General features: G+C 43.3%; 2 protein-coding genes across 5 annotated transcripts in view; both read right to left on the bottom strand.

Moving 5' to 3' along the window:
- LOC148120875 (schlafen family member 13-like) overlaps positions 1 to 21,247 on the bottom strand; it is a 38,723-nt gene extending 17,476 nt beyond the window's left edge. Inside the window, exon 1 of one of the 2 annotated variants that reach the window (XM_087910214.1) lies at positions 21,108 to 21,247. The gene's annotated coding sequence lies outside the window, so the exon portion shown is untranslated. Of the gene's footprint in view, positions 1 to 20,432; positions 20,562 to 21,107 lie in introns of those variants that run through there. The other variant, XM_087910215.1, reaches the window with a different exon arrangement.
- LOC148120874 (schlafen family member 9-like) lies at positions 8,720 to 21,329 on the bottom strand. 3 transcript variants are annotated; one of them, XM_087910219.1, is made up of 5 exons: positions 21,196 to 21,329; positions 16,352 to 17,418; positions 12,222 to 12,374; positions 10,455 to 11,178; positions 8,720 to 10,285 (listed from the first exon to the last, which is right to left on the bottom strand). In XM_087910219.1, exons 2-5 carry the CDS (start codon positions 17,409 to 17,411, stop codon positions 9,487 to 9,489), a joined length of 2,736 nt encoding a protein of 911 aa, XP_087766345.1. In that variant the 5' UTR covers positions 17,412 to 17,418; positions 21,196 to 21,329; the 3' UTR covers positions 8,720 to 9,486. The 3 variants fall into 3 exon arrangements, with proteins under 3 accessions (XP_087766345.1, XP_087766344.1, XP_087766346.1); XM_087910218.1 differs by having other exon boundaries at positions 21,108 to 21,210; XM_087910220.1 differs by lacking the exon at positions 21,196 to 21,329 and adding an exon at positions 20,433 to 20,518.
- Between the last annotated feature and the right edge of the window lie 218 nt (positions 21,330 to 21,547).

The raw sequence follows: 21,547 nt of genomic DNA, 5'->3' as shown, positions 1-21,547 counted from the left end.
AAAATAGGGCCACTCCTTTCTCTGGGGCTCATGGATATTAATCATGTCCCTAGCTTTAGGAGAATGAAATATGTTCATATCATTGTGAACACTTATTCATTGCCAATGCTTGCTATTTCCCTATCAGGAAAAGCAGTTAAGGATATTATTATCTGATGAGGGATGTTGTAATCAATGGCATTCACAGAACACAGAGGGGAATCCCATATCAGGATGTCCTTCTATTTATGGGTTGCTTATATTGGCTAATGAATAAAACTGTTTCAGCCAAAGGCTTAGCAGAGTAGAGCCAGGTAGGAAATTCAAACAGAGATATAGAGCTTGAGTAGGCAGACAAAGAGACACCAAGTAGCTGCATAAGGAGAAGGAAGCCAGAACTTTACCAGTAAATCACAAGCCTCACAGTAAAATATAAAATATTAGAAATGAGTTAATTTAAGATGTTAGAGCTAGTTAGAAATATGCCTGAGACATTGACCAGAGAGTGTTGTAATTAATATAGTTTCTGTGTGATTATTTGGGCCTGGGTGGCCAAAAATGAAAGAGCAGTCTCTGCTTACAATTGGTACTCAACGTGGAGCTTGAACCCACAGCCCTGAGATTAAGAGTCTGATGCTTACAAATGGTGCCAACATGAGGCAAAAATTTCCAGATAAAGCCTAAGAAAGCTTAAAAAAAAAAAAAAAGAAAAAAAGGGCTTCTAGACCCACAAAATCAGGAGCCAAGTGCAGTTAGTTTGTTGGTAGACACATTTTTTTTTTTCAGATGAGCTCCTTGACGGAGTTTCCTAGGACTGAAATGAAAAGCACAAACAGAGAGCCTTAAACACAGCTATGTTGGTGCTTTGCTCTGTCATTTTAAAGAGTGCCTTTGTGAGGACTTAATTAAATAGTAGAGAGTTGCAGAGAAAAAGTTCTTGCTGTGATTATAGATTGTAGAAAGTTAATACAATAAGCAGAGACACACTGAAAAAATGTGTTGACTGTGTAAAAATACTCATTTAGTCATTTGTATAAGCTGCTTAATATTTAAGGCCTAATTATCACGCAGCACCATAACAATTGCACACATCATTAATATGCATCGGGTTAACCTTTTCTGGGTTCCTTTTTTTTGTTCTCTAAATCTGAGACAGGATTTCTCTGTGTAGCTTTGGAGACTGTCCTGGAACTCACTTTGTGGGCCAGGCTGACCTCAAACTCACAGAGATCCTCCTGCCTCTGCCCCCTAGTGCTGGGATTAAAGGCACATGCTCCACCATTGCCTTCCATTTGATTGCAGTAGGAAAGCACACACCGCCCCCAAAGAACAGTCTTCAGCTAATTACTCCCAATCCACAAGTCTGTTCACTACTCACAGCCATGAGATGGGACAGACTCCAACTCACCTCCACTTGAGCCTACCGTTCTCATCCAAGTACAACTACATTTGCCCATGACCTTGACATTCCCGACTCTCCACTTTGTGTAAAGCATGACAAAGAAACTGTTTACCTGCCCCTTGTTCTAGAAACCTATAGGTTTCAAGAAATAGGAGTCACTGATTCAAATAATAAAAATGTCCTAGTGCCCAGGACTAAATAACAGAACCTTGAACAACTTCTGTTTGTCTAGACAGAGTTTCTCTGTGTAGCCTTGCCTGTCCTGAAACTTGTTCTAAGGACCAGGCTGGCTGGTCACAGAGATCCACTTGCTTCTGCCTCAGGAGTGCTGGGATTAAAGACATGACCACCACTGGCCAGTGGGAAACCTGACTTGTAAACCGTATCTAAAGCTGTAGAGAGGTTAATGAATTTACATGCTTGGATTTGTGATTCTCATGTCCTGTTTTTATTAAGGATTTTATCACAGATACATGCCTAAAAGAAGTGAATTTTGAATTATTGAAAATTTAACATAATCTCAGGTTTAGGAATGAGATGAGCAGTGTCCCAGGCTAGCCCAAAACTCCTTTAAACATGATTGCTTTGTATCCCCTTGAGTCCCAAATTTCCTTGGGAAATGAGAACTGTGCATTGGCACTTTAGTGTGAGATGAGACTTCTGTCCCTGTTGCATGTGTTGACTGAAGCACGGGTGCCGGCTTAGGCATGATAAGGGGAATGGTGGACAGGAAGGACCTGGAGAATTGAGGAGTACTTTAGATACTGTTTAGTTTGGTTGAGGTCTTGTTTTAGTATTTTAGAGGGGAGGGAGGCAGACAGGGTCTGGGTGTGTATCTAGGCTGGCCTGCAATTCACTGTGTCTTTTCTGCATGTCTCAGGCTCACAATCCCTACATCATCATCCAAGGGCCAACACTAAGCTACGTTCCCGGAAGCCTTTGCGTGGAGATGGAGATCTCTGGCAGGGTGTTAGGGAAAGTGGGCTCACATTTGGGTGGCTCAGTCACACTTACCTGCTCCTTCTGTGATTTCTTAACAACCCACAATTGTGACTGAATAAGGATATCTGAATGTCATCCTTTTTCCTGCCAAAGAAAGCTGACGAGACACCCTGAAACCCAAGTTCCCTTCTGCTGCATCAGGTGAGTTCAGGTGGCAAAGAGGATGTGTGGAGTCAGCAGAGGACAGGGGGAGGAAGAGATGGGTATAATCTGAGGTTAAATCTGTATGGCTGACAGTAGTGTTTAATTGAGAAAAGATTGCCCCTTTTATATGGTATAGTTGCATATAGGATTAAAGGAGAGACAAGGGGCTGCGAACTGGGGTGTGGCTTGAGATCAGGGTTTGAGGAATCTAGCATTGACCTTGTCAGTTGGCATCAGTCACGTGTTAATGGAAGGGCCACAAGTTCCTCTTGCTGGAGATAAGAACAATGAGAGCTTTATCAAGCAGGAACTTTCCTCAGACTCCCAAGGAATGGAGACCCAGATCCAAATGCCTGATTTTAGGAAAAGAACTTCTAGGGAGTAGACAAAGTTTCTTAGTCTTACTGTATGGGCCAGTTCTCTTAGCACTCCCAGAAGGGAAGATCCCGATGCCTTACTCTTTTCCCACTATACTGGACCATCCTGATTTCTCTGTATTTATTAACTGAACTCTTGCCTTTAATGGCCTGAGTCTCTGGATCTGAATTGTAGGCATTTCATCCTTGGGATCAGGTGTGTCTAATATGGGGCCCAGTAGATCTCAGCCACATGGGTCCAGAACAGCTTGGCCACACTGCTGCCAAGATGTACACAGAGACTGCTCTTTTGTTCCAGCCATCCAGACCCAAATATTCACACAGAAACTATATTAATTACAACACTGCATGGCCAATGACTTAGGCATATTCCTATCTAGCTCTTATATCTTGAATTAACCCATTTTTTATTAATCTGTGTATTACCACTAGGCTGTGGCTTACCAGACAAGATTCTGGTGTCTTTCACCTTCAGCGGCTACATGGCATTTCCTGATTCTGCCTTCTTTCTCCCTGCATTCAATTTGGTTTTCCCTGCCTAGCTTCATTCTGCCCTGCCATAGGCCAAAGCAGCTTCTTTATTAACCAGTGGAAATACAGAGGGGAATCCCATGTCTCTATAACCCTTAATAAAAACCAGCTAAAAAGTAGGCCTGAGTGTCTAAGACCAGCCTCAAGTAGATTCACATATTCCAGGGTAGGAGCATGAGGGTTAGAATTATAAAACAAAAAGGAACAAAAAGGAAAAATAAGAGACAAAACACAAAATGGAACAGCATGGGCAGGGAAATTCAATGAGCAGTTGTAAGCAGAGGTTGCCTGTTTGTTCTAAACCACCCAAACCCAAAATAATTACACAGAAACTATATTAATTAAAACACTGTTTGGCCTATAGTTTAAGCGTATTTTAGCTAGCTCTTAAATCTTTAACCCATTCCTATTACTTTTATTTTACCCCGAGGCTCATGGTTTACTGGTAAGGTTCCAGCAGGCGGGTGTCTTTATCGTTTCGGCTACGTGGTGCCCCCCTCACTCTCCTTCTTTTCTCCTCGATCTACTTGGAATTCCCACCTTGTTCTATTCTGTCCATCATAGGCCAAAGCAGCTTTACTCATTAACCAATAAAAGCAACACATATACAAAAGGACTTCCCACACCATTTTCCCTTTTCTGTCCAAATAAAAAGGAAGGTTTTAACTTTAAAATAGTAAAATTACATATTCAAACAGGTATCAAGCAAGAATTAGTTCTAATATTTATATCTATTTTATCTTTCATTATAACTAAGGAAAACTGTAACTATCTATTCTTCAACTCCATCAAAGTCCTCAGAAAGATATAATACTACCTAAGTTAACAAGAAGTGCATTGCAAGCAACTTCCAAAACTCGAGAATTGACAGAGACATCTCACTGCTTGAACAGTCACCCAAAGTTCTTTTGTAACATTGGAGCATCCATCTTCAGCCTACAGTTCCAGAAGACATTCCTCTGAAACATAATATTTGAAGATCTGTTTTGCCTTGTAATAGCAAAGTTCATCAGATGTTTTTTTTCTGTGTCCTGCAAAATGTTTGACTATAAGTAGGATTCTTGAAGGACTGTCTCACCTTTAGACAAGTTTAGCAGTCATTTTTTGTGGGTCCTGCGTGTCCAGTTCATACAGCATACCATCAGCAGTCCAGGCCAGAGCAGTTTCTTGCCTAAATGGTGAACAAACCCCATAAGGAGCTCTTCAATGCCCATCAACCTCTCTGAAGTAACTGGTGCCGCCAGAAGTAGACATATCTCACTCCTGAGAAAAATCTAAGTTCTTAAAACATATTTAATGTCATAATCTGTATGTCTTTGTAACATTTGAAGAATACCAATCCACCTGAAATATATCTCTGTAGATGGATAAAACCTAACTGACATGACAACAAGCTTGACTATTATAGCTATCTATTAACCTGTATTTCTTAATTATACATTACATTTTTAAATGAGCTATACAGACACAATACCTTATTCAAAAGCAAAATATACATATAACAAAATTGACCTTAAATTTGTACCAATAGACTAAGATTCATACCAATGTAAAGTATTCATGTCTTTAGCATATTCCCCTTTAAATGAAAACAAACATTTATAAACAATATTTGCAAATTTGGGCATAGTTCTCTCCAAAGTGCTTCCTACTTTTTGTTGGGCAAAGTATTTTGGGGGCTTCACAGAGACCTCTCCGGGAAATCTTGGTTCATTAAACCACATTAGTCTGGAAAGAACCCACAGGTTCTCATCCTCTGTGGAAATAAAAGGAGAACTTCTTTTCCAAAGCAACATATCCTTAGACCCAAAAATCAATATACTTTTAAAATATATGTTGGTTTAGCTTACCAGCCCCGAGAATCAAATATCTCTCTGTACTTATTCACAGTCAAAAAGTTCAAAGAAAACACAATATACATAATCCAGACTCTGTGTGTATTCCATCTTTACATGGCTTATTTTTCTTACTTTATTACTTTTTCTTCAAGCTTAATACTTATTTAAGCTTTACTCCTTTAATCTATGACTGTCTGTACTCTTTATATTAGAACTGTCTTTACTCTTTTTCTTCTCTCTCTCAAGCCTATGTACATTTTTTTTTTATTAAACACTGTGATCCATTTAGAGGTCTTTTTCATATGAATTTGTCTCTATTGCATGTGTATCTGTGATTATTTTTCAACCAGAGTGCTTTTTTTTTAATGCTAAGCAGTCATGCGTTGGATCAACTCTGTGGCCCTGCCTGTTGGCTCCATCCAGTACAGTATGTGTGAGAGCCATGCACACCACACCAGCTCCAGGATTACAGTGGGTCTATGTCACCATTAAGTAATTTGTAACACACTGCTCACAGAACCCATTTAAGTGCTCAGCTTCCTGAAAGAGACAGAGCTGTTCATGCAACCAGCACAAACCAGGAAGCCTTCCCCTAAAGAGGCCGCACAGCCTTCACTGCTATTGCTGAGGCTGGGAGACCTCTCTTAAAGGAGCTGCAGTGCCCCTGCTTGCCGTGAGCAAATAAGCCCTCCGAAAGAAAAATGTGACTGCTAAGAAGCTGTGTTAAACTCTTTTTTTGTGTCTAGAATTTTTTTTTTTTAGGCTGTCTAGGTTTTATATGACTGTAGCTGCCCACATTGGTGCCATTCTGTTGGCAGAGACTACTTGTTCATTCCTGATCATCTGGACCTGAAATAATCACACAGAAACTATATTAATTAAAACACTGTTTGGCCAATAGCTTAAGTGTATTTGTAACTAGCTTTTACAGCTTAAATTAACCCATTCCTATTATTTTGTATTTTACCACGAGGCTCGTGGTTAACAGGTAAGGTTACAGTAGGCAGGTGTGTTTCTCTTTAGGGGGCTACATGGCATCTCTGTGACTCTGCCTTCTTTTCTCCTCAATGTACCTGGAATTCCCACCGTGCTGTATTCTGCCATTCATAGGCCAAAGCAGCTTTATTCATTAACCAACACATATACAGAAGGACTTCCCACTCTAAGCATTGAACCCACTGCCTTTATTTTCCACATTTATAAAACTCTACTCCAAAGGGGGACAGGGGAGGCAACAGACTTCATTAACATGATAAAAGGAATAGACAGAGCATCTCCGACCTTTGGTCCTGGTGCAGCTGATACACCTCTGTACTCAAAACACTAACTAACCACCCTATATCAGGACCTCTTGTTTTGTAGCTGCTTGCTGTCAACAACTTGAAAGAACAAAATAAGCTCAAACTCTCTGACCTCTAGACAAGCTAGAGTGGATTCACATCTGAGGGCCCTCACAGTTCCTCCCTTTCAATTTATTTTAATAAACCCTGTTCTTCTGCTTAAAGACAGATGACTATGCTTGACTTCAGAGCCTTCTCTCCGTTTTCCATACTTACCTGTCACTGGTACATACATTCTATCTTAGATTGCATGGGGGAAAGATCGTACCCCTCATTGACTACCAGCCTCTGTAAACAAAGTGTGAAGGGAGGGTGCATCTCTGGGCTCTGTGTACCTTTGAGCCAATTTTCTGTCAAGAGAATTCACCAGCCATTAGATAATGATATGCAAGCACATAATTCTTTGTGATACTCCTATGGCTACAATAACGTCTCCTAATAAAGGAGTGTAGAATGACCAGGGGTGGGGATTGCCTTCTTAAACTGGTCTAGGATATTGTTCCAGTGTCACAGCACCCCCAAACAAACCACCACAGAGCCGGTATTTGAAGCAAACACAAAGAGGTTTATTACAACCTCAAGCTTGGTCTACTGTCCAACACTCCAGTGCAGTGGGTGGAGGAGAGCGGTGCTGAGCATTTACAGGTCAGCATTTATACGGGAAAGACCCACAAGTGGGTCACAGCCTTGTCAGAGGGTTTTGGGGTAGCTGACATTTAACCTGATTGGTTATGGCAAGGAGAAGCACAGAATTAAAGAGTAAAATAGATAAAAATACATCAGGCATGGTTAATAGCTGTCATTAGCCATGGTCAGTGACCAATCATACCCTCATCAGTCATACCCAGGGTGTTCAACTCATTCCAGGAACTTGGGGGAACTTGGGAACATGGGGAGGGCATAAGAGAAGTGGTCTTAGTTTAGTTCAAATTTGACAATATCTTTAACAGTTTGTAGCTACAATCAAATTCCAAATTTGTTCTTTTAAACATATCAAATCTAAGGACTTCTATTAAAATTTTCTCAGGCAAGCTCTAATCTTTTTCTAATCAGTAACATCTTCATGATAAACTACAAACATTAACAGGTCAATACTATAACCCTAGCATAAACACACATAAACGCGCTCTGTTTACACGCTTAGGGGATTTTCCTGAGAGTCTCCACAGGGACGTCCCCTAAAGACTCCACCACTCCCAATTAGCATCTCTGTAAGGAAGAGGCCCTTATGATGTCAAAGTCTGAGTGATAGTCCTGGACATCCCACTGCTCCCCTGTGCTGTGGAGATCCTGCAGCTTTGGGTCTGTGGGTCAGGTCCCCTCACTGTGCTCCAGCAGATCATGGATGTTGGAGCAGGCCAGGCATAACTCTGGGTCTGGGCCTGGGCAGCTGCAGGATGGGCACACCAGATGGGAAACGGGGACATTTTCCCATAGTAACAATTTCGGGGTTGGCTCACTTACACCTGCACTAACAGTGTTGGTTCAGTTGTGCTGCCTGGCGGGAAACAGGGCCTGCTCTCCTGAGTGCTGCAGTTGGTGGGGGTCAGGACAGGTCTCCAGCTCTTGTGATCACAGGGTCAGCTCTCCCACTTGCCCCAGGCATTGATGGGCGGGGGAGGGATTCTCTCCTCAGCAGATGCTGCTATGTGGCAGATGATGGGTGGGCATGGGAGCATGCTCAGGTCCTCAGGGTGGGCTCACCTATGCTCTCATCAACAAGATCACCTCTGCTGAGCTGCCCAGACAAAGTGCAGGGCTCACTTTCCAGTGTGTTGCTGCTGGTCAAGGGGTCAGCTACCTTACCATCTCAGCCTGCTCTCTTCCTTCCTCATCTCTTCATATAGGTCTCTGTCCACAGTACCTGAACCCTACCCTCTCTCTCTGTCACAGACACACACAGACACACACACACACACACACACACACACACACACTCAAGACACCATACCATACCTCTGCTCACTCTAACAGTAGCCTTCTGGCTGCTGCTGAATGGTCCTGGGTGGGCCCATGTTTTCTCTTTAGATACCCGGGTGTTTTTAGTCTTTATCTTTTGTGGCGCGCTGCTTGACCAGCAAACAAGAACGACCACGAAATCGAGGATTCTTCCCAAATCACACTTTATTGGAGCCTCTCGGTTGAAGGGAGAGCGGGCAACGAGAGGGAGAGAGAGAGAGAGAGAGAGAGAGAGAGAGAGAGAGAGAGAGAGAGAGAAAGTGAGAGAGAGGGGCAGGGAGCAAGAGACAGCACGAAAGCCAAGTGGCAGCTGCTTTTCTAAGGTGGAGAGGCTGGGATACTGTCCTGATTGGTGAATACCATTCCGCTGAAGCCCGGGGCTTCGGGGTTGGCTTAGGGAACAAGGCTCAGTTATGCAAATGCAGGCCAAGGGGTACTCAGCCACACGCTGGCAACATCAAAAGGATCTGTTTACCTCCAAGCTGCAGGACCACCAGCACCATTTCGCAATGGCAATGTCCTGATGGCTCCTTACAATCTTTAAAGCTGTAAATACATTAAATTTTTATAAATGTATTTATCAATTTAAAGTCGAAGCCTGTTTTAAAACTCAGGTATGGCTTACTATATTGCATAGTTTTTTAAATCTACTTTCAATCCTTGTGGTTTCAATATTTTTACAGCATGTGTCAAATGTACATTGTTTTCCCAGTTTTTCTCTTCAACTTTGTTGTCAGCCTCAGAACCACAGTGAGTTTCAGTGCCCACTGCTAATCTTTTTGCCAGCATTTTCTAAAGCTATAGGACATGAGTTTAATTGCATGTTTAATCTTCTTTTACTGAAGAGCCTGAACTAAATTTTCTATCACCAGTGAATGAACCTAGGACCTCATGCATCCCAGTCAACTACTGAGCTACATCCTGATAGAGGGAGAATGATCAGGAAACATCAGAATATACAGATGTTTCCTTGCTCTGGAAGCCAAGCAGAGCAATAGGTTGCAGGAAATGTCCCGTTCAACTGTATGGGGGTTAATGCCAAACACAATGCTTCTTTCCAGGCCTGAGAATCGGCGGATGCTGTCAAACATGTCAAGAGAATAGACAAACGCATCATCCATCTGAGACACTCTCCTCTTCCTCATTTCTTTCAGGAACTGATCTTCATATTTATGTGTTTCCTCTTCCGTGCTGAAAAGCACAGCGATATCATGGGGAGAGTAGCCATTCCTCAAGAAAGAACTGCACTCATTTGCTACATAGTTCACCATCTCTCTCAAGCTCAAGTATCTTAGTTCAAAGCTTCCTGGTACACCATGAGCCCAGGTAAATTCATTGAGTATCTCCAGGGACTCAGGAGGGATCATGAATGGAGGGTTATTTCTGATTTCCTGTAACTTCTTCTGTAAGAACTCACCTATTTTATCTGCATTGCGTACCACTCTTGTGAGCTCTTCCTTTGGATACTGGCATGAGAAATCTGGGAGGTCAGTCGGTTGCGTGTGGCTGGTCTGAAAATAGTCCAGAAAGATCCAGAGGATTCCGGGACAATCTTTCTCTCTCTGAGTGATGCGCTTTGCCTTCTCATACCAGTTCCCATCTTCAGTGCGCAAATTCTGGGCTTCATCAACAATGATGTGTTGGATCATGTCTGTCTCAAATTCAATTTTCATGAAAGTTTTCCGGGTCACTGCCTGGCAAATATTTTTTGCCCTGTAACAGTGAAAAGGACATTAGGTGTTTATCTAACTGCGTCAATGCCCAGAGACACAGCACTGCTGTCACAGGTCCTTGTACTGTCTAATTCCCAAGAATCAGGGTCACTTAAGAGAAATATTCAAGACCAGACTGATAACACACAGATGTAAGATCCAACACTTACCTGATAAAGTCCCTCAAGCGCTGACTTTCACAGATGTAGAGAATTCTATCTGTTTCAGAGTGAAATGTGTTTCTGATCTTTTCCATGATCTTGATGGCCATGACTGTCTTGCCCGACCCTGGCAAGCCATGCACAAACAGTTTCTTGGTTTTGCGGAGATTTTTTGAGAATATCTCATACTGTTGGACTGTGAGAAGATTCAAAATTTCACAGCCAAGCTGGTCACTCAAGAAAGATCTGAAGTTGAGCAAGACAATTACAAGCGCCTGCAGCAAGGCTTCCATTTTTTTGGTGTTTGCAAGGTTGTAGGAGCGTGGGTAATCTATAGGAGAGGGTGACCTCTCACTGGTCTCTACATTGCTCTTGGATTCCAGGCAGAGAACCTTGGTCATGACGTAGACCCTCCCAGTGTAGCCACCAGTGTTCACTAGCTTCTGCTTGAGAGTAAAGGCAGTGCGGGTACAGTAGTCCTGTGCCCCCTCCTCCTGCTGCCCAAGGATGGTGTAGAGGGTGGGAGGGCTATTCTCTGCAATCAGCAGAGCATCGCAGATGACTCCCTGCCTCTCTTCCAAGTTCAGGTCCACAGCCCAGCTTCTAGAGAGGATCAGCAGACCACAGGGGACAGAGTGCATTTGCTGGCTTAATAAGTCCTCCAGTCCCTTATTCTCTGAGCACAGCTCCTTCCAGAGGGATTCAGGAGTGTATTTCAAACATCCTGGTGACACTAGACATTGGAAGAATAAACAAGATTTCAAATAAGTGTTTGTATTGTCTTCTACAACTCACATATTATGTTTAAAACAGAGAATTACGTAAATGACCAACAAAAAATAAACTCAATAGTATTTCTTGGTTTTTTTTCCCCCTCATATGCTTTGTCTGGATATATTTCTTATCTTACAGGTCTTTTGCCTATTTATTATGGTTTCTGATTTTGTGTTCTTATGGTGTGTGTGAGAGACAGAGAGCGTGTGGCATGTGTGCATGTATGTGTGTGTCTGTCTCTCTCTCTGTGTGTTTCTTGTTCTTATTTTCTGTTTGTTTTGCCCTATTCTGCTTTGTTTGTTTCAGTTGCCTATTTGTTTACGCTGGGAGAGAGTGGGGAAAGAATGTGGATTTGAGGCTACGGAGGTACTGAGGAGCTGGGAGGAACAGGGGGTTAAAAAATGTGATCAGAATATATGATATGTATGTAAAAAATCTGTTTCAACAAAATTTAAAGTTATAAAAAAATTAAAGTTATAAAACATTTTCAAATCCAAAGGGAACCAAGCTCCTATGTGCAATACAACTTAAGGGAAATTCCATCTGTATACATCCCCTGCAACTCATATTCCACCAAGCTGATGGAATGATGTGGCCATCCCATTATCATGCAGAAAAGTCTGTGCCAACCAAAGTGGAAGTTACTAAGCCTAAGGAAGGTGAAAAATCTGTGCAGTTATCGTTACATTAGATTCTTCTACGATAGCTGTACTGGTTTACTGAGTTCTGAACCCTTGGGAAGTTGACTCAAATGCATATGCTCAAGCCCTGGAAATGCTGTTTTAAATTCCTGGTGGGGACCTTGATCTCTGCATATTTAGCTATCAGATTTTGCTAGTACCATGCTCAATGACTTCAAGAGTCCCTTTACCTCATTCCCAAGAGGTTTGCAGTGTTGTTACATCATTAACTTGGTGCTGCACAAGGCATTCTCGTTGATTTCTTTTTTAACAAAGGCGTTAATGCTCTCTTTCTCCTAATGGAAAAACTGGCTGTTCATACCTGGAAATAAATGTTTTTGGAGGTCGACTTTATGCTCCAGTCCCTTCTTAGAATACACTGGTCTGCAGCGTGGAGGGCTGTCGGAAAGACTCAGCTGACACTCAAAATCTTCACACAGGTTACCGAGGGAAGATGACTGACTGGAAGCTGCCTCTGTGTGACACAGTGAATGAAACCAGTCAGAATATAAAGCACAGGCTCTATTCCAAAGGGGAAGAATTGGCAGAAGACCAGAACCACACAGAAGGGAAGCTGAAGCTTGATCCAGAAGGTAATATAAACAACCCTGGTAAAGACACCGCTAGTTCCAACCGCATGACAAAATCAGAATCCTCAAAAGCTTCAAGTCCAATGGAAGGTTCTGGGGAGGCAGTGACTCCTCTGACATCATGGGTAAACAGTGGAGAGGAGGCCCACTTTGTCACTTCACTAGGTGCCAGCTGGGTAGAGAACTCACTGGTTAGTACTGAGCTTCCCTGGGGTCCTGATACCAAGAAACAATCTCAGATAAGGGATCCTGGTGTCGACCTGCCACAGTTCCAGGGTAGGAGACAGCTGTGGAAGATAAACCTTGGGCAAGGAAGACCTGGACACTGACGTGCCGAAAAGCTCAGGAAGTAGGAAGCTGGACTCAGAAAAGGAAGCCTGGGACTGGAGAGACAGTTCAGAGGTCAAGAGCACAAGCTGGAAGGCAGAGGCCGGCAGATCTTTGTGAGTTCGAGGCCAACCTGGTCTTCAGAACAGGTTCCAGGACAGTAGGGCTATTGCACAGAGAAACCCTGTCTCAAAAAAGCAAAAAAGAACTAATAATCTCTTGTTTCTCATTACCAAAATTAATTAAAACTATAAACCACCAGCAAGAAGACCTACAAAACTTTATGAACACAGTGAGATTAAGCAATAAATGACCAGCATGTTATTGATGAAACCAGTGTAATGGTCTGCTCTGTCCCTTTAAAAGACAATCCAGGCCTACTTACTACCCTCCCTGGTTTGCCAAGGCAAGCTGATCTTCAGCTTCGGCCTGACTTTTTCCTCTCTCTCTCTGTCCTTTCTCTCTCTCTCTCTGGCAGCTTCTCTCCCTTCTCCCAACTTCTCCCCTTTCCCCCTCCTGTTTCTCTCTCTGCCTCTCTCTCTGCTCTTCTCCCCATTTCCCCTTTTCCCTCCCAAACCCACAAAATAAATGTCTAACCTCACTCTGCATCACTCTGCATGGCGCGCCTAAACATATCTCCCGCCATGTGGTTCCCTGCCTGGGACAAGCTGCCTTTTGAGACCTGCGGTGTGGACTGGTGATATGCCCCTTGTAGGACTCGCTGCCCCTCATGGCCAGGTGCAGCCACTAGGAAAACTGCACTGTCCCTGCCTGGGACTGGCTGCTCTTGGGATCCACTGCCCACTGCTGCCGTTTGGGGGTGTGCAGCTTCTGCAGCCACTTAGGGATCCACAGCATTTTTACTTAATCCATTATAACCCAGAAATTAACATAACCAAATGAAAATGAAAGCGGCAATTATAGGAACATTTGGAATGTATCAGAGGCACATCTAATAGTGGAGTTTATAGTTATGAACAATTACATGGAAAACCATAGCCACCTCAAGTAAGAAACATGATGGAATTTCAACTCAAAGAAATAATTCAACTAACAAGAACCATCCAAGCCCCGAATTAGTAGATAGAAAGAAATAATAATTACCAGGGTAGCATTTAATGAAAAGAAATGATCAAAAGAATGAGTAAAACAGACCTTTTAAAAATAGATAAGAATGATAAACCCTTACCTAACCAACTAGAGAAAGAGAGGAGATAACATTACCACAGGTATCACTAAAATCCAGAGGAACATTAGCGAATACTTTGAAAACCTGTATTCTACAGAGGTGAAGAAGCTATGGTTTTGGATCAAAGGAGAAATCCCTGGACACACATCACCTACCCAAACTAAGTCAAGATCACTCAAGTGGCAGTCACCAAAATGAAGCTAAATCCCTTTCATTTCAATGCAGTTTCTCACATTTCCAGGAAGATTGTGTTGTCTCTTTGCAGAGAGATGAGACAGAAGTACAGTCCCATCTGTGCCTACCCAAAAGGAAGATGAAGAGAATCCTAGCAAAGAAAAGTCCAGACTGGATGGATTCATTGTTGATTTCTAATAGACCATCACTGATGAATTAACAGCAATGTTCCTCAAACTATTCTGTGAAATACAAGGTAAGAGACACTTAATTTACCCTGCAAAGCCTTATTGTCTGCGTAGCACAATCATAAAAAGAAAAAACAAAAAAAAAAGCTGCACAATTTCCATGATAAACTCAAACCTGAAAACCAAACTTAACCAAACACTAAAAAGATCAAGTTGGCTTCATTTCACAGAGCAAAAATTTCTGCCTCCAAAATTGAGGGCACACTCTCATTCAAGGCAAGTGTACAAATAGAAAAGAAGTCAGTCGTGCCCATTTACAGATGATCTGACCTTAAACATAAAGACCTTAAAGACTCTACCTATGAGCTCTTCTATTTAATAACTTTCAGTAGAGTTGCAGGATATAAAAACCAAGAGACAAACCCAGCAGCTTTCCTGTATACCAGTAACAAACTTGCCGAGAAACAGATCTGAAAAATCTCCGTAATGACTGCACCAGACAAATCCCCGACAACATACCATTCCTAACCAAGGAAGCAAGAGGCCTCTATGATGAAAACTTTCAAACACTGAGGCAGAAACCGGAAGGAAAAACCTCCTATGGAAATGGCGGTCACTAAACTCGGTCTACCGAGTCAATACAAACCCTATCAAATTCCAATAATGCTTTTCACAGAACTAAGAAAAAGAATCCTGAAATTCAAATAGAAGCATAAAAGACTGACTGGTTAGCCAAAGAAGACTTAGCAAAAAGAACGTTTAGATTCAGCCAAAATATGCCACATCTGGTGCAGGTTCCTGACTCCCAGAGTTGGTAACATGCTAAACTTTGGCACCAGATGATCATTGTTATGAGGGCCCAGCAAATTACAGTGCGAGGTGTAAATACGAACTCCATTTTCATGATGCTGGTCAGATGGCTCAGTGGGTAAAGGTGCTGTGGTGGTTTAAAGAAAATGATCCCCAAAGGGAGAGGCACTTCTGGGAAGTGTGGCCTTGTTGGAGTATGTGTATTCTTGATGGGGGAAGTGTGTCACTGTGGAGGCAGGCTTTGAGGTCTCATATATGCTCAAGATACTACCCAGTCTCTCAGATCATTTCCTGTTGCCCATAAAATGTAGGACTCTCATTTATTTCTCCAGCACAACATCTGCCTGCATGTTGCCATATCCCACCATGATGATAATGGACTGAACCTCTGAAACTGTAAGCAAGCTACTGCAATTAAATGTTTTCCTTTATAAGAGTTGCCATGATCGGTCCAAGGCTTATCTATTGCACTCTGGATATGCTGATGCCTGGGATTTCCCCAAATGTGGGACCCTGGACTGCATAATTTGTGGTAGTGGGGACCACACTCATGCTCTCCCCTAAGAAAAAAAAGAGTTACTCTGGTCATGGTGTCTCTTCACAACAATGGAAACCCTAACTAAACAGGTGCCTGCCTCCAGGCCTGATGACCTGAGTTTGATCTGTCACACACTTGGTGGAAGGAGAAGTGACTCATTTTGGTCTCTGGCCTCCAAGTGTGAACTGTGGCATCTGAACATGTGTGTGTGCCAAAAAGGAAGTCCATATTCAACCGGGTTGTGGTGGCACATATCTTTAATCCCAGCACTTGGGAGGCAGAAGCTGGTGGATATCAGTGAGTTCAAGGACAGCCTGGTCTACAATGTGAGCTCTAGGATAGCCAGGACTATTACAGAAAGAAACCCTGTCTCAAAACAAACAAACAAACAAAAAAGAATTCCATATTTAGTGTTCTGCCTACATGTATGCATGCAGGCCAGAAGAGGGACACCAGGTCTCATTATCGATGATTGTAAGCCTCTGAGCCATCTCTCCAACCCTAAATTTCTTGTATCCAAAAAGCATAAAGACCCAACTTCAGTAGATGTAATGAACTCAGATTTTCAGAGTGTGAACAATATAGAGGAACTCAAGAGTCAGAAAAACCAGAGAAGGAAGAACTCTCCCCTCTTACCTGGATCAGCAGCCACCATCATGCCCACCCACTCCTCAGTAGTCAGTCTGTAGATGACTCCTTTCTCCTTGTCTGCCATCAACGAGGTGGGAGCTTCTGAGAACACCGCGCAGCAGAAAGCCTCCACCTTGATCGCACAGAGAAAACCACACAAATCCCCCCCCTGAAACACATCTATGACTCTGGTCTCGTGAGACACCTTTTCTTCAGATGAGCAAAAATGGAAAACTGGCAACTTAGATATTGCTTCATTTGCCACTCTTTCCAATGAGTCACGGGTAACCTTGTCTTTTGGACATCCCAGGACCTTCCTACTCTTGTCCTCCACTCCAATGAAAAGGTAGCCTCCGCTGGTGTTTGCAAATGCAGAGACATACTCTGGAATTTCAGTTTTAATGTAGTCTTGGACACTTTTTGTAGCGAATTGTTTAAACTCTACTTGTATAGATTCAGGAAAAGGCAAGATTTGACCATATTCGAGTTTCTCACTTTGGAAAATTTCAAAAGCAGGATCTGATTCAAGGCTGTTCTGACGTATAATTCTGGGAATTTTAACAGGTGGAGTGACTTCATCTTTCTGGTCACATCCGACATTCTTCTTACTTTTCAGATATACAAATGCATCTGTTGAACTCATGGGAATTTTTGAAGTTTCAGATCTATGGTACAAGGAAGAGTTTTGGCTGCAAATGCGAGGTTTAGCAGAACCGTTTTCAGGACCGCAGCTCCAAGATCTAACAAAAATGTAAAAATAATTCCCTCGTTGTTGGGTCTCAAAGAAAGCCCGCCAATCAGAAGACTGGATAAGTGCTCTCAAAGACTGTTCCAAATCCAGTCCCATCTCCACGGGATGCTCACTCTTGTTGGCCATTTGTATCTCAATCACTCCTCCTCCGGAGTTTAACAGAGCACAGGCAGCCTCTGTAACTTTTGTCTTCTCCTCCTTTCTCTTCTCTTTGTCCATTTTCTTTCGGTTTTTTTCCCCAAGAGTCACGTCCCTTATGCGGATGACCAAGTCTGGGTGAGACTTTATCATCTCTAAGGAGAGATCTCTTTCCATGTTGGTCCTACAGTCAAACAATCCAAACACTTGTTTTACCTTTATTGAGATTAATTCTCTCGAGGATATAATTCATTCATTTACTTACTGAAAATATTAATCTAAGCCAAGTATATTCTGTCAAAGCAGTAAAATATCAAGTAAGATAAAAACAGTCCTTTCTCTTCAGAAATTGTTTTTGAGGGGAAGTAAAAGTAGAACTTACCGGGGCTGGAGAAACGGCTCAGTGATTAAGAGCACTGGCTGTTCTTCCAGAGGTCCTGAGTTCAATTCTCAGCACCCACATCGTGGCTCATAATCATATGTAATAGGACCTGATAGTCTCTTCTGGTGTGTACACAAAGACAAGTCACTCATATACATAAAATACATATTCAAAAAAACGTAGAATTTACCATCACATGAGATATGGGCTATGGGAGGGAAAACACATTAAAGAGGTGTCTGAACTACTTTGGCTATTTCTCTTTAGTTTAACAATGCTCCCAGGAGGAGCTAATGTCACCCACTCACTGGAATCGTCAGGGTGAAGCCATCAGTATTGAGGTACAGGAGCAGGAGAGATCACCTAACAGAAGGGTATACCATAGCACGAGATTTCACAGCTTAGGACATATTCCCAAATAATTATGGGATAAATAAAGAATATACTGGAAGGAGATGTCAAAAGGGTCATGAAAACCCAGAGAGGTGGGAGAAAACCAAAGGAATATGGCATCAGGAAATGGAGCACAAGGCCGCCTGCTGATTTTCCAGGTCTCTAAGCTACTGACAGGTGCTGCAAGAGAGACTGGAAAGACTTTTTGTAGGATTTAGTGAACTGCCAGGAGCTGGTGGTGCATGTCTTTAATCCCAGCACTTGGGAGGCAGAGGCAGGAGGAGCTCTGAGTTCAAGGGCAGGCTGGTCTACATGGTGAGTTCCAGGACAGCTAATGCTACACAGAGAAGTCCTGTCTCCATCCTCTCCTGCAAAAATACATTTGATGCATGACACAGCTGTTGACTCTGAAGACTGCAGAAGCGGAGGTCTTAGAGATGAGCACCAACAGACATGGCTTGGCTGGCAACTCTATCCCTTACTGTTGAGAACTGTCCCTTTAGACTGTTTGAAGATGTGCGCTGTGATTGGTTTACTAAAGAGTTGAATGGCCAATAGTTAGGCAGGAAGAGTTTATGTGGGACTTCTGGGGGTAGAGAGGACCCAGGGAAGAAGAAAGGTGGAGTCACCAGCTAGACACAGAGAAAGTAGAACATGTAGGAGAGGTAAAAGTCATGAGCCACATGGCAGCACACAGATTAATAGAAATGGGCTGATTTACGTTATAAAAGCTAGTTAGGAACAAGCAAAGCCGAGCATTCATAATTAATAAGAATTCTCTATGTTGTTATTTGGGAGCTACCTTCTGGGACAGAGAAAGTCTCTTTACAACATACTATTGTTATATTTATCTGAATACTTTAAATGCCTAACCATGTGTGCTTGCTAACAGAGCAGGGATCATCTACCTTAATATGGCTCTTAGTATAAGGATTAAATAATTCACCAGTCACTTAACACTAGGCTTAGGCTCACAGAAGTCCAGTAAGCAATACCATACTAATTGTCATTATGTCACATGGGCTGAGGAATGAATGCCAGGCACAGTAATAGTGTTATCAAATGTAGACAATCAGTCATTAGATAAACTTACTAAAGAAGAGACGTGCAGGACGTGGATGGAGGAAGAGAAGTTGAAGATTGGTTTTTCTTTAAGATGGGAAAGGCTTGACAATATTTAGCATGGATGAGAGAAAGTCAGTAGGGAGCTGAGAACTTAAAGAAGGAGGAGGAGACTGAGTGACTGAAACAACAGAATCCTGAAAATCAAGGTCTGGACAAGATCGTGGGTCAGATTCTGGAAGAAAAAAAGAGAAGAGAAAACCGTTGGCAGTGAGGTTAGGTTTATAGCTCTAGGGGAGGCAGGAGGGAGATTCTTCCAATGCCTTCCCTTTTCCTCTTCAGCTAGGGAACAAAGTCACCTGTCTGGAAAGAACCCTTTGCGGAAAAGGCAGGAGGAGAAATGTAGGCGACAGTGGGAGAAGTGTGAAGAGACTTCACAGCTATATGGGGATGGAGGGTGTGCGCACAGGGAGATACTGCAGAGAAAAGGAGAAGCCCTGTGTCTTGTTACTCCCCTGCTGCGGTGATAAAAATGCCCAGACAAAGGCCACTTCAGGAAGGCAGGGTTCCAAGTAGGCATCACCAGAACCAGGAAGCCACGGTAACTGAAGTTTACAGGGCTCAGAGCACAGAATAGCCACCCACGGTCAGAAAGACCAAGGAAAGCATGTGCTCAGCCAGCTGGCTCCTCTAAGAACCATAGTCTGGAAATGGTGTCACCCTCCTTTAGAATGGGTCTTCTCAATTAACTCATTCAACATAGTCACTCATTGATATGCTTAAAGATTAAATAATTCAGTTCCAGATAACAGAGTTTTTACGAAGTAAAATCTTAAAAATGTCATATGACACAAAATAAAGCTATACTGGTACTGACTATTTTGGGGAGCCAGAACAGAAAGGAAATAGGGCTGTAGAACAAGTGGCATTCGGGAAACTGAAACCACAGGGTCCTTGGCTCTTTCCAATAGCTTCTAGATGATAAACTCTGGGTTAGATAGCAATGGTTCTGTTTCTGCCTCTTAGCGCCTCAGTTAAGGACAGAATCTTACAGGGGTGGCTCAGTCGCGTCTGCAGAATCTTTCAACACAATAATTTCCAAAACTGCAACTGGGGGCCCGAGGCACTTGCACTAACTTAGACCCGCTCACAGTGACAGGCTCTGCCAGCACAGAATCCTGCTGCTGAATGTGGCACCTGTGTGCATGTGGGCATGGGTCCTGCTCCACCCCCACCCGCCCCTCATTCCTCTGCCCTCTCCCCCTCCCCTGTGATAGCCTGACCAGGTTCATACCCATCCCAATCATCTCCTATAACTCTCATGTTTTTTACCGAACTTGCTGCTGAACCTGATAAAATACCTGGACCTTCAGGCAGGAGAGACACACAGATGTCACCTTGGCTTCTGGGCTGCTCAGGCCACCCAGGTCCCGGATTTTGCGGGCTAGACCCTGGTGGTGTCGGTGTAGAGCTGCTAGGCTCTAAGCAACGGGAACCTGGCCTTACAATAGCAGGTCTAGCGCATTGGCCCCGCTGGCACTAAGGTCCCGCCTTTCCTTTCCAGTGGTTGGCTCCGCCCCTCGCCGAAGGAGCGGGAACGAAGAGACCAATAAGAAGTCTACTAAATACCGGGAATCTTGAAACTCAGAATGTGTTTAATGAACTAAACTTTAACCATCCTAAACTTTAGACACATAGAGCTTTCGAATTGTTCCTGGCGTTTTGGTTCCCCTTTTGGTCTCAGTCGCCATTCTTCTTCCTAAGGAATCTTCAACCTCTCTTCTTCCATACACATCTGCACCTCTCTTCTTTAGTAAGTTTAACTAATGACTGATTGTCTACATTTTCTCTCTCCCAGCGCTCTGTCACCTGCCCAGCGGTCGAATCTACTAATCCATCTATCGAATCTAATGAAATGCTATGAGTAATACAAAACGGGATAGAACTCATTCAAGAGAAGAGCTCTTCCCAGGCCCTTGCCTCTGCCTCCCGCTTCCCTCTGACCCTGTCCCCGAGAAGGTCGCACCGGCCCTCACCGCTTCTGATCTGCGGGAAAAGTCTCAGTTCTCTTGCTCCTTTTCTCCTGGCCGCCTCGGAAAGGAGAACTTGGAAACAGGCACGAACCTTTTCCCTCCAGAACTCGGCCTCTGGCTCAAATCCTGCTTGTCGGGTGGTGTTCCAGTCGTAGATTGGGCCGCTGCCTGTAAGGTCAGTGAAGCAGAGCTTGCTCCCGCGTGGGTTTGGCGGTGGTCGCAGTCAAGTGTTTAAAGCAACCCTTCTACCTCCCAATACCTTGCTTTGTGGGAAAACGAAACTGTTGGACTCTTTCTAGTCGGGGGCAGGTCTTTGGCACGCTGCCAGGTTGAGCTCACTGTTGGATTGGACTGTCCAGCTGCTCTTCTCTCTTCAGCTAAGCCCTCAGCCTGGGCCCTGGGTGGAACTCCTCACTGCTGGCCTGGCGCAGAGGATTGCAGCC

The sequence above is a fragment of the Myodes glareolus genome, chromosome 9 (genome assembly GCF_982192425.1).
Source record: "Myodes glareolus chromosome 9, mMyoGla1.1, whole genome shotgun sequence".
Classification (NCBI taxonomy): domain Eukaryota; kingdom Metazoa; phylum Chordata; class Mammalia; order Rodentia; family Cricetidae; genus Myodes; species Myodes glareolus.
This window is presented reverse-complemented; position numbering and strand designations above follow the sequence as displayed.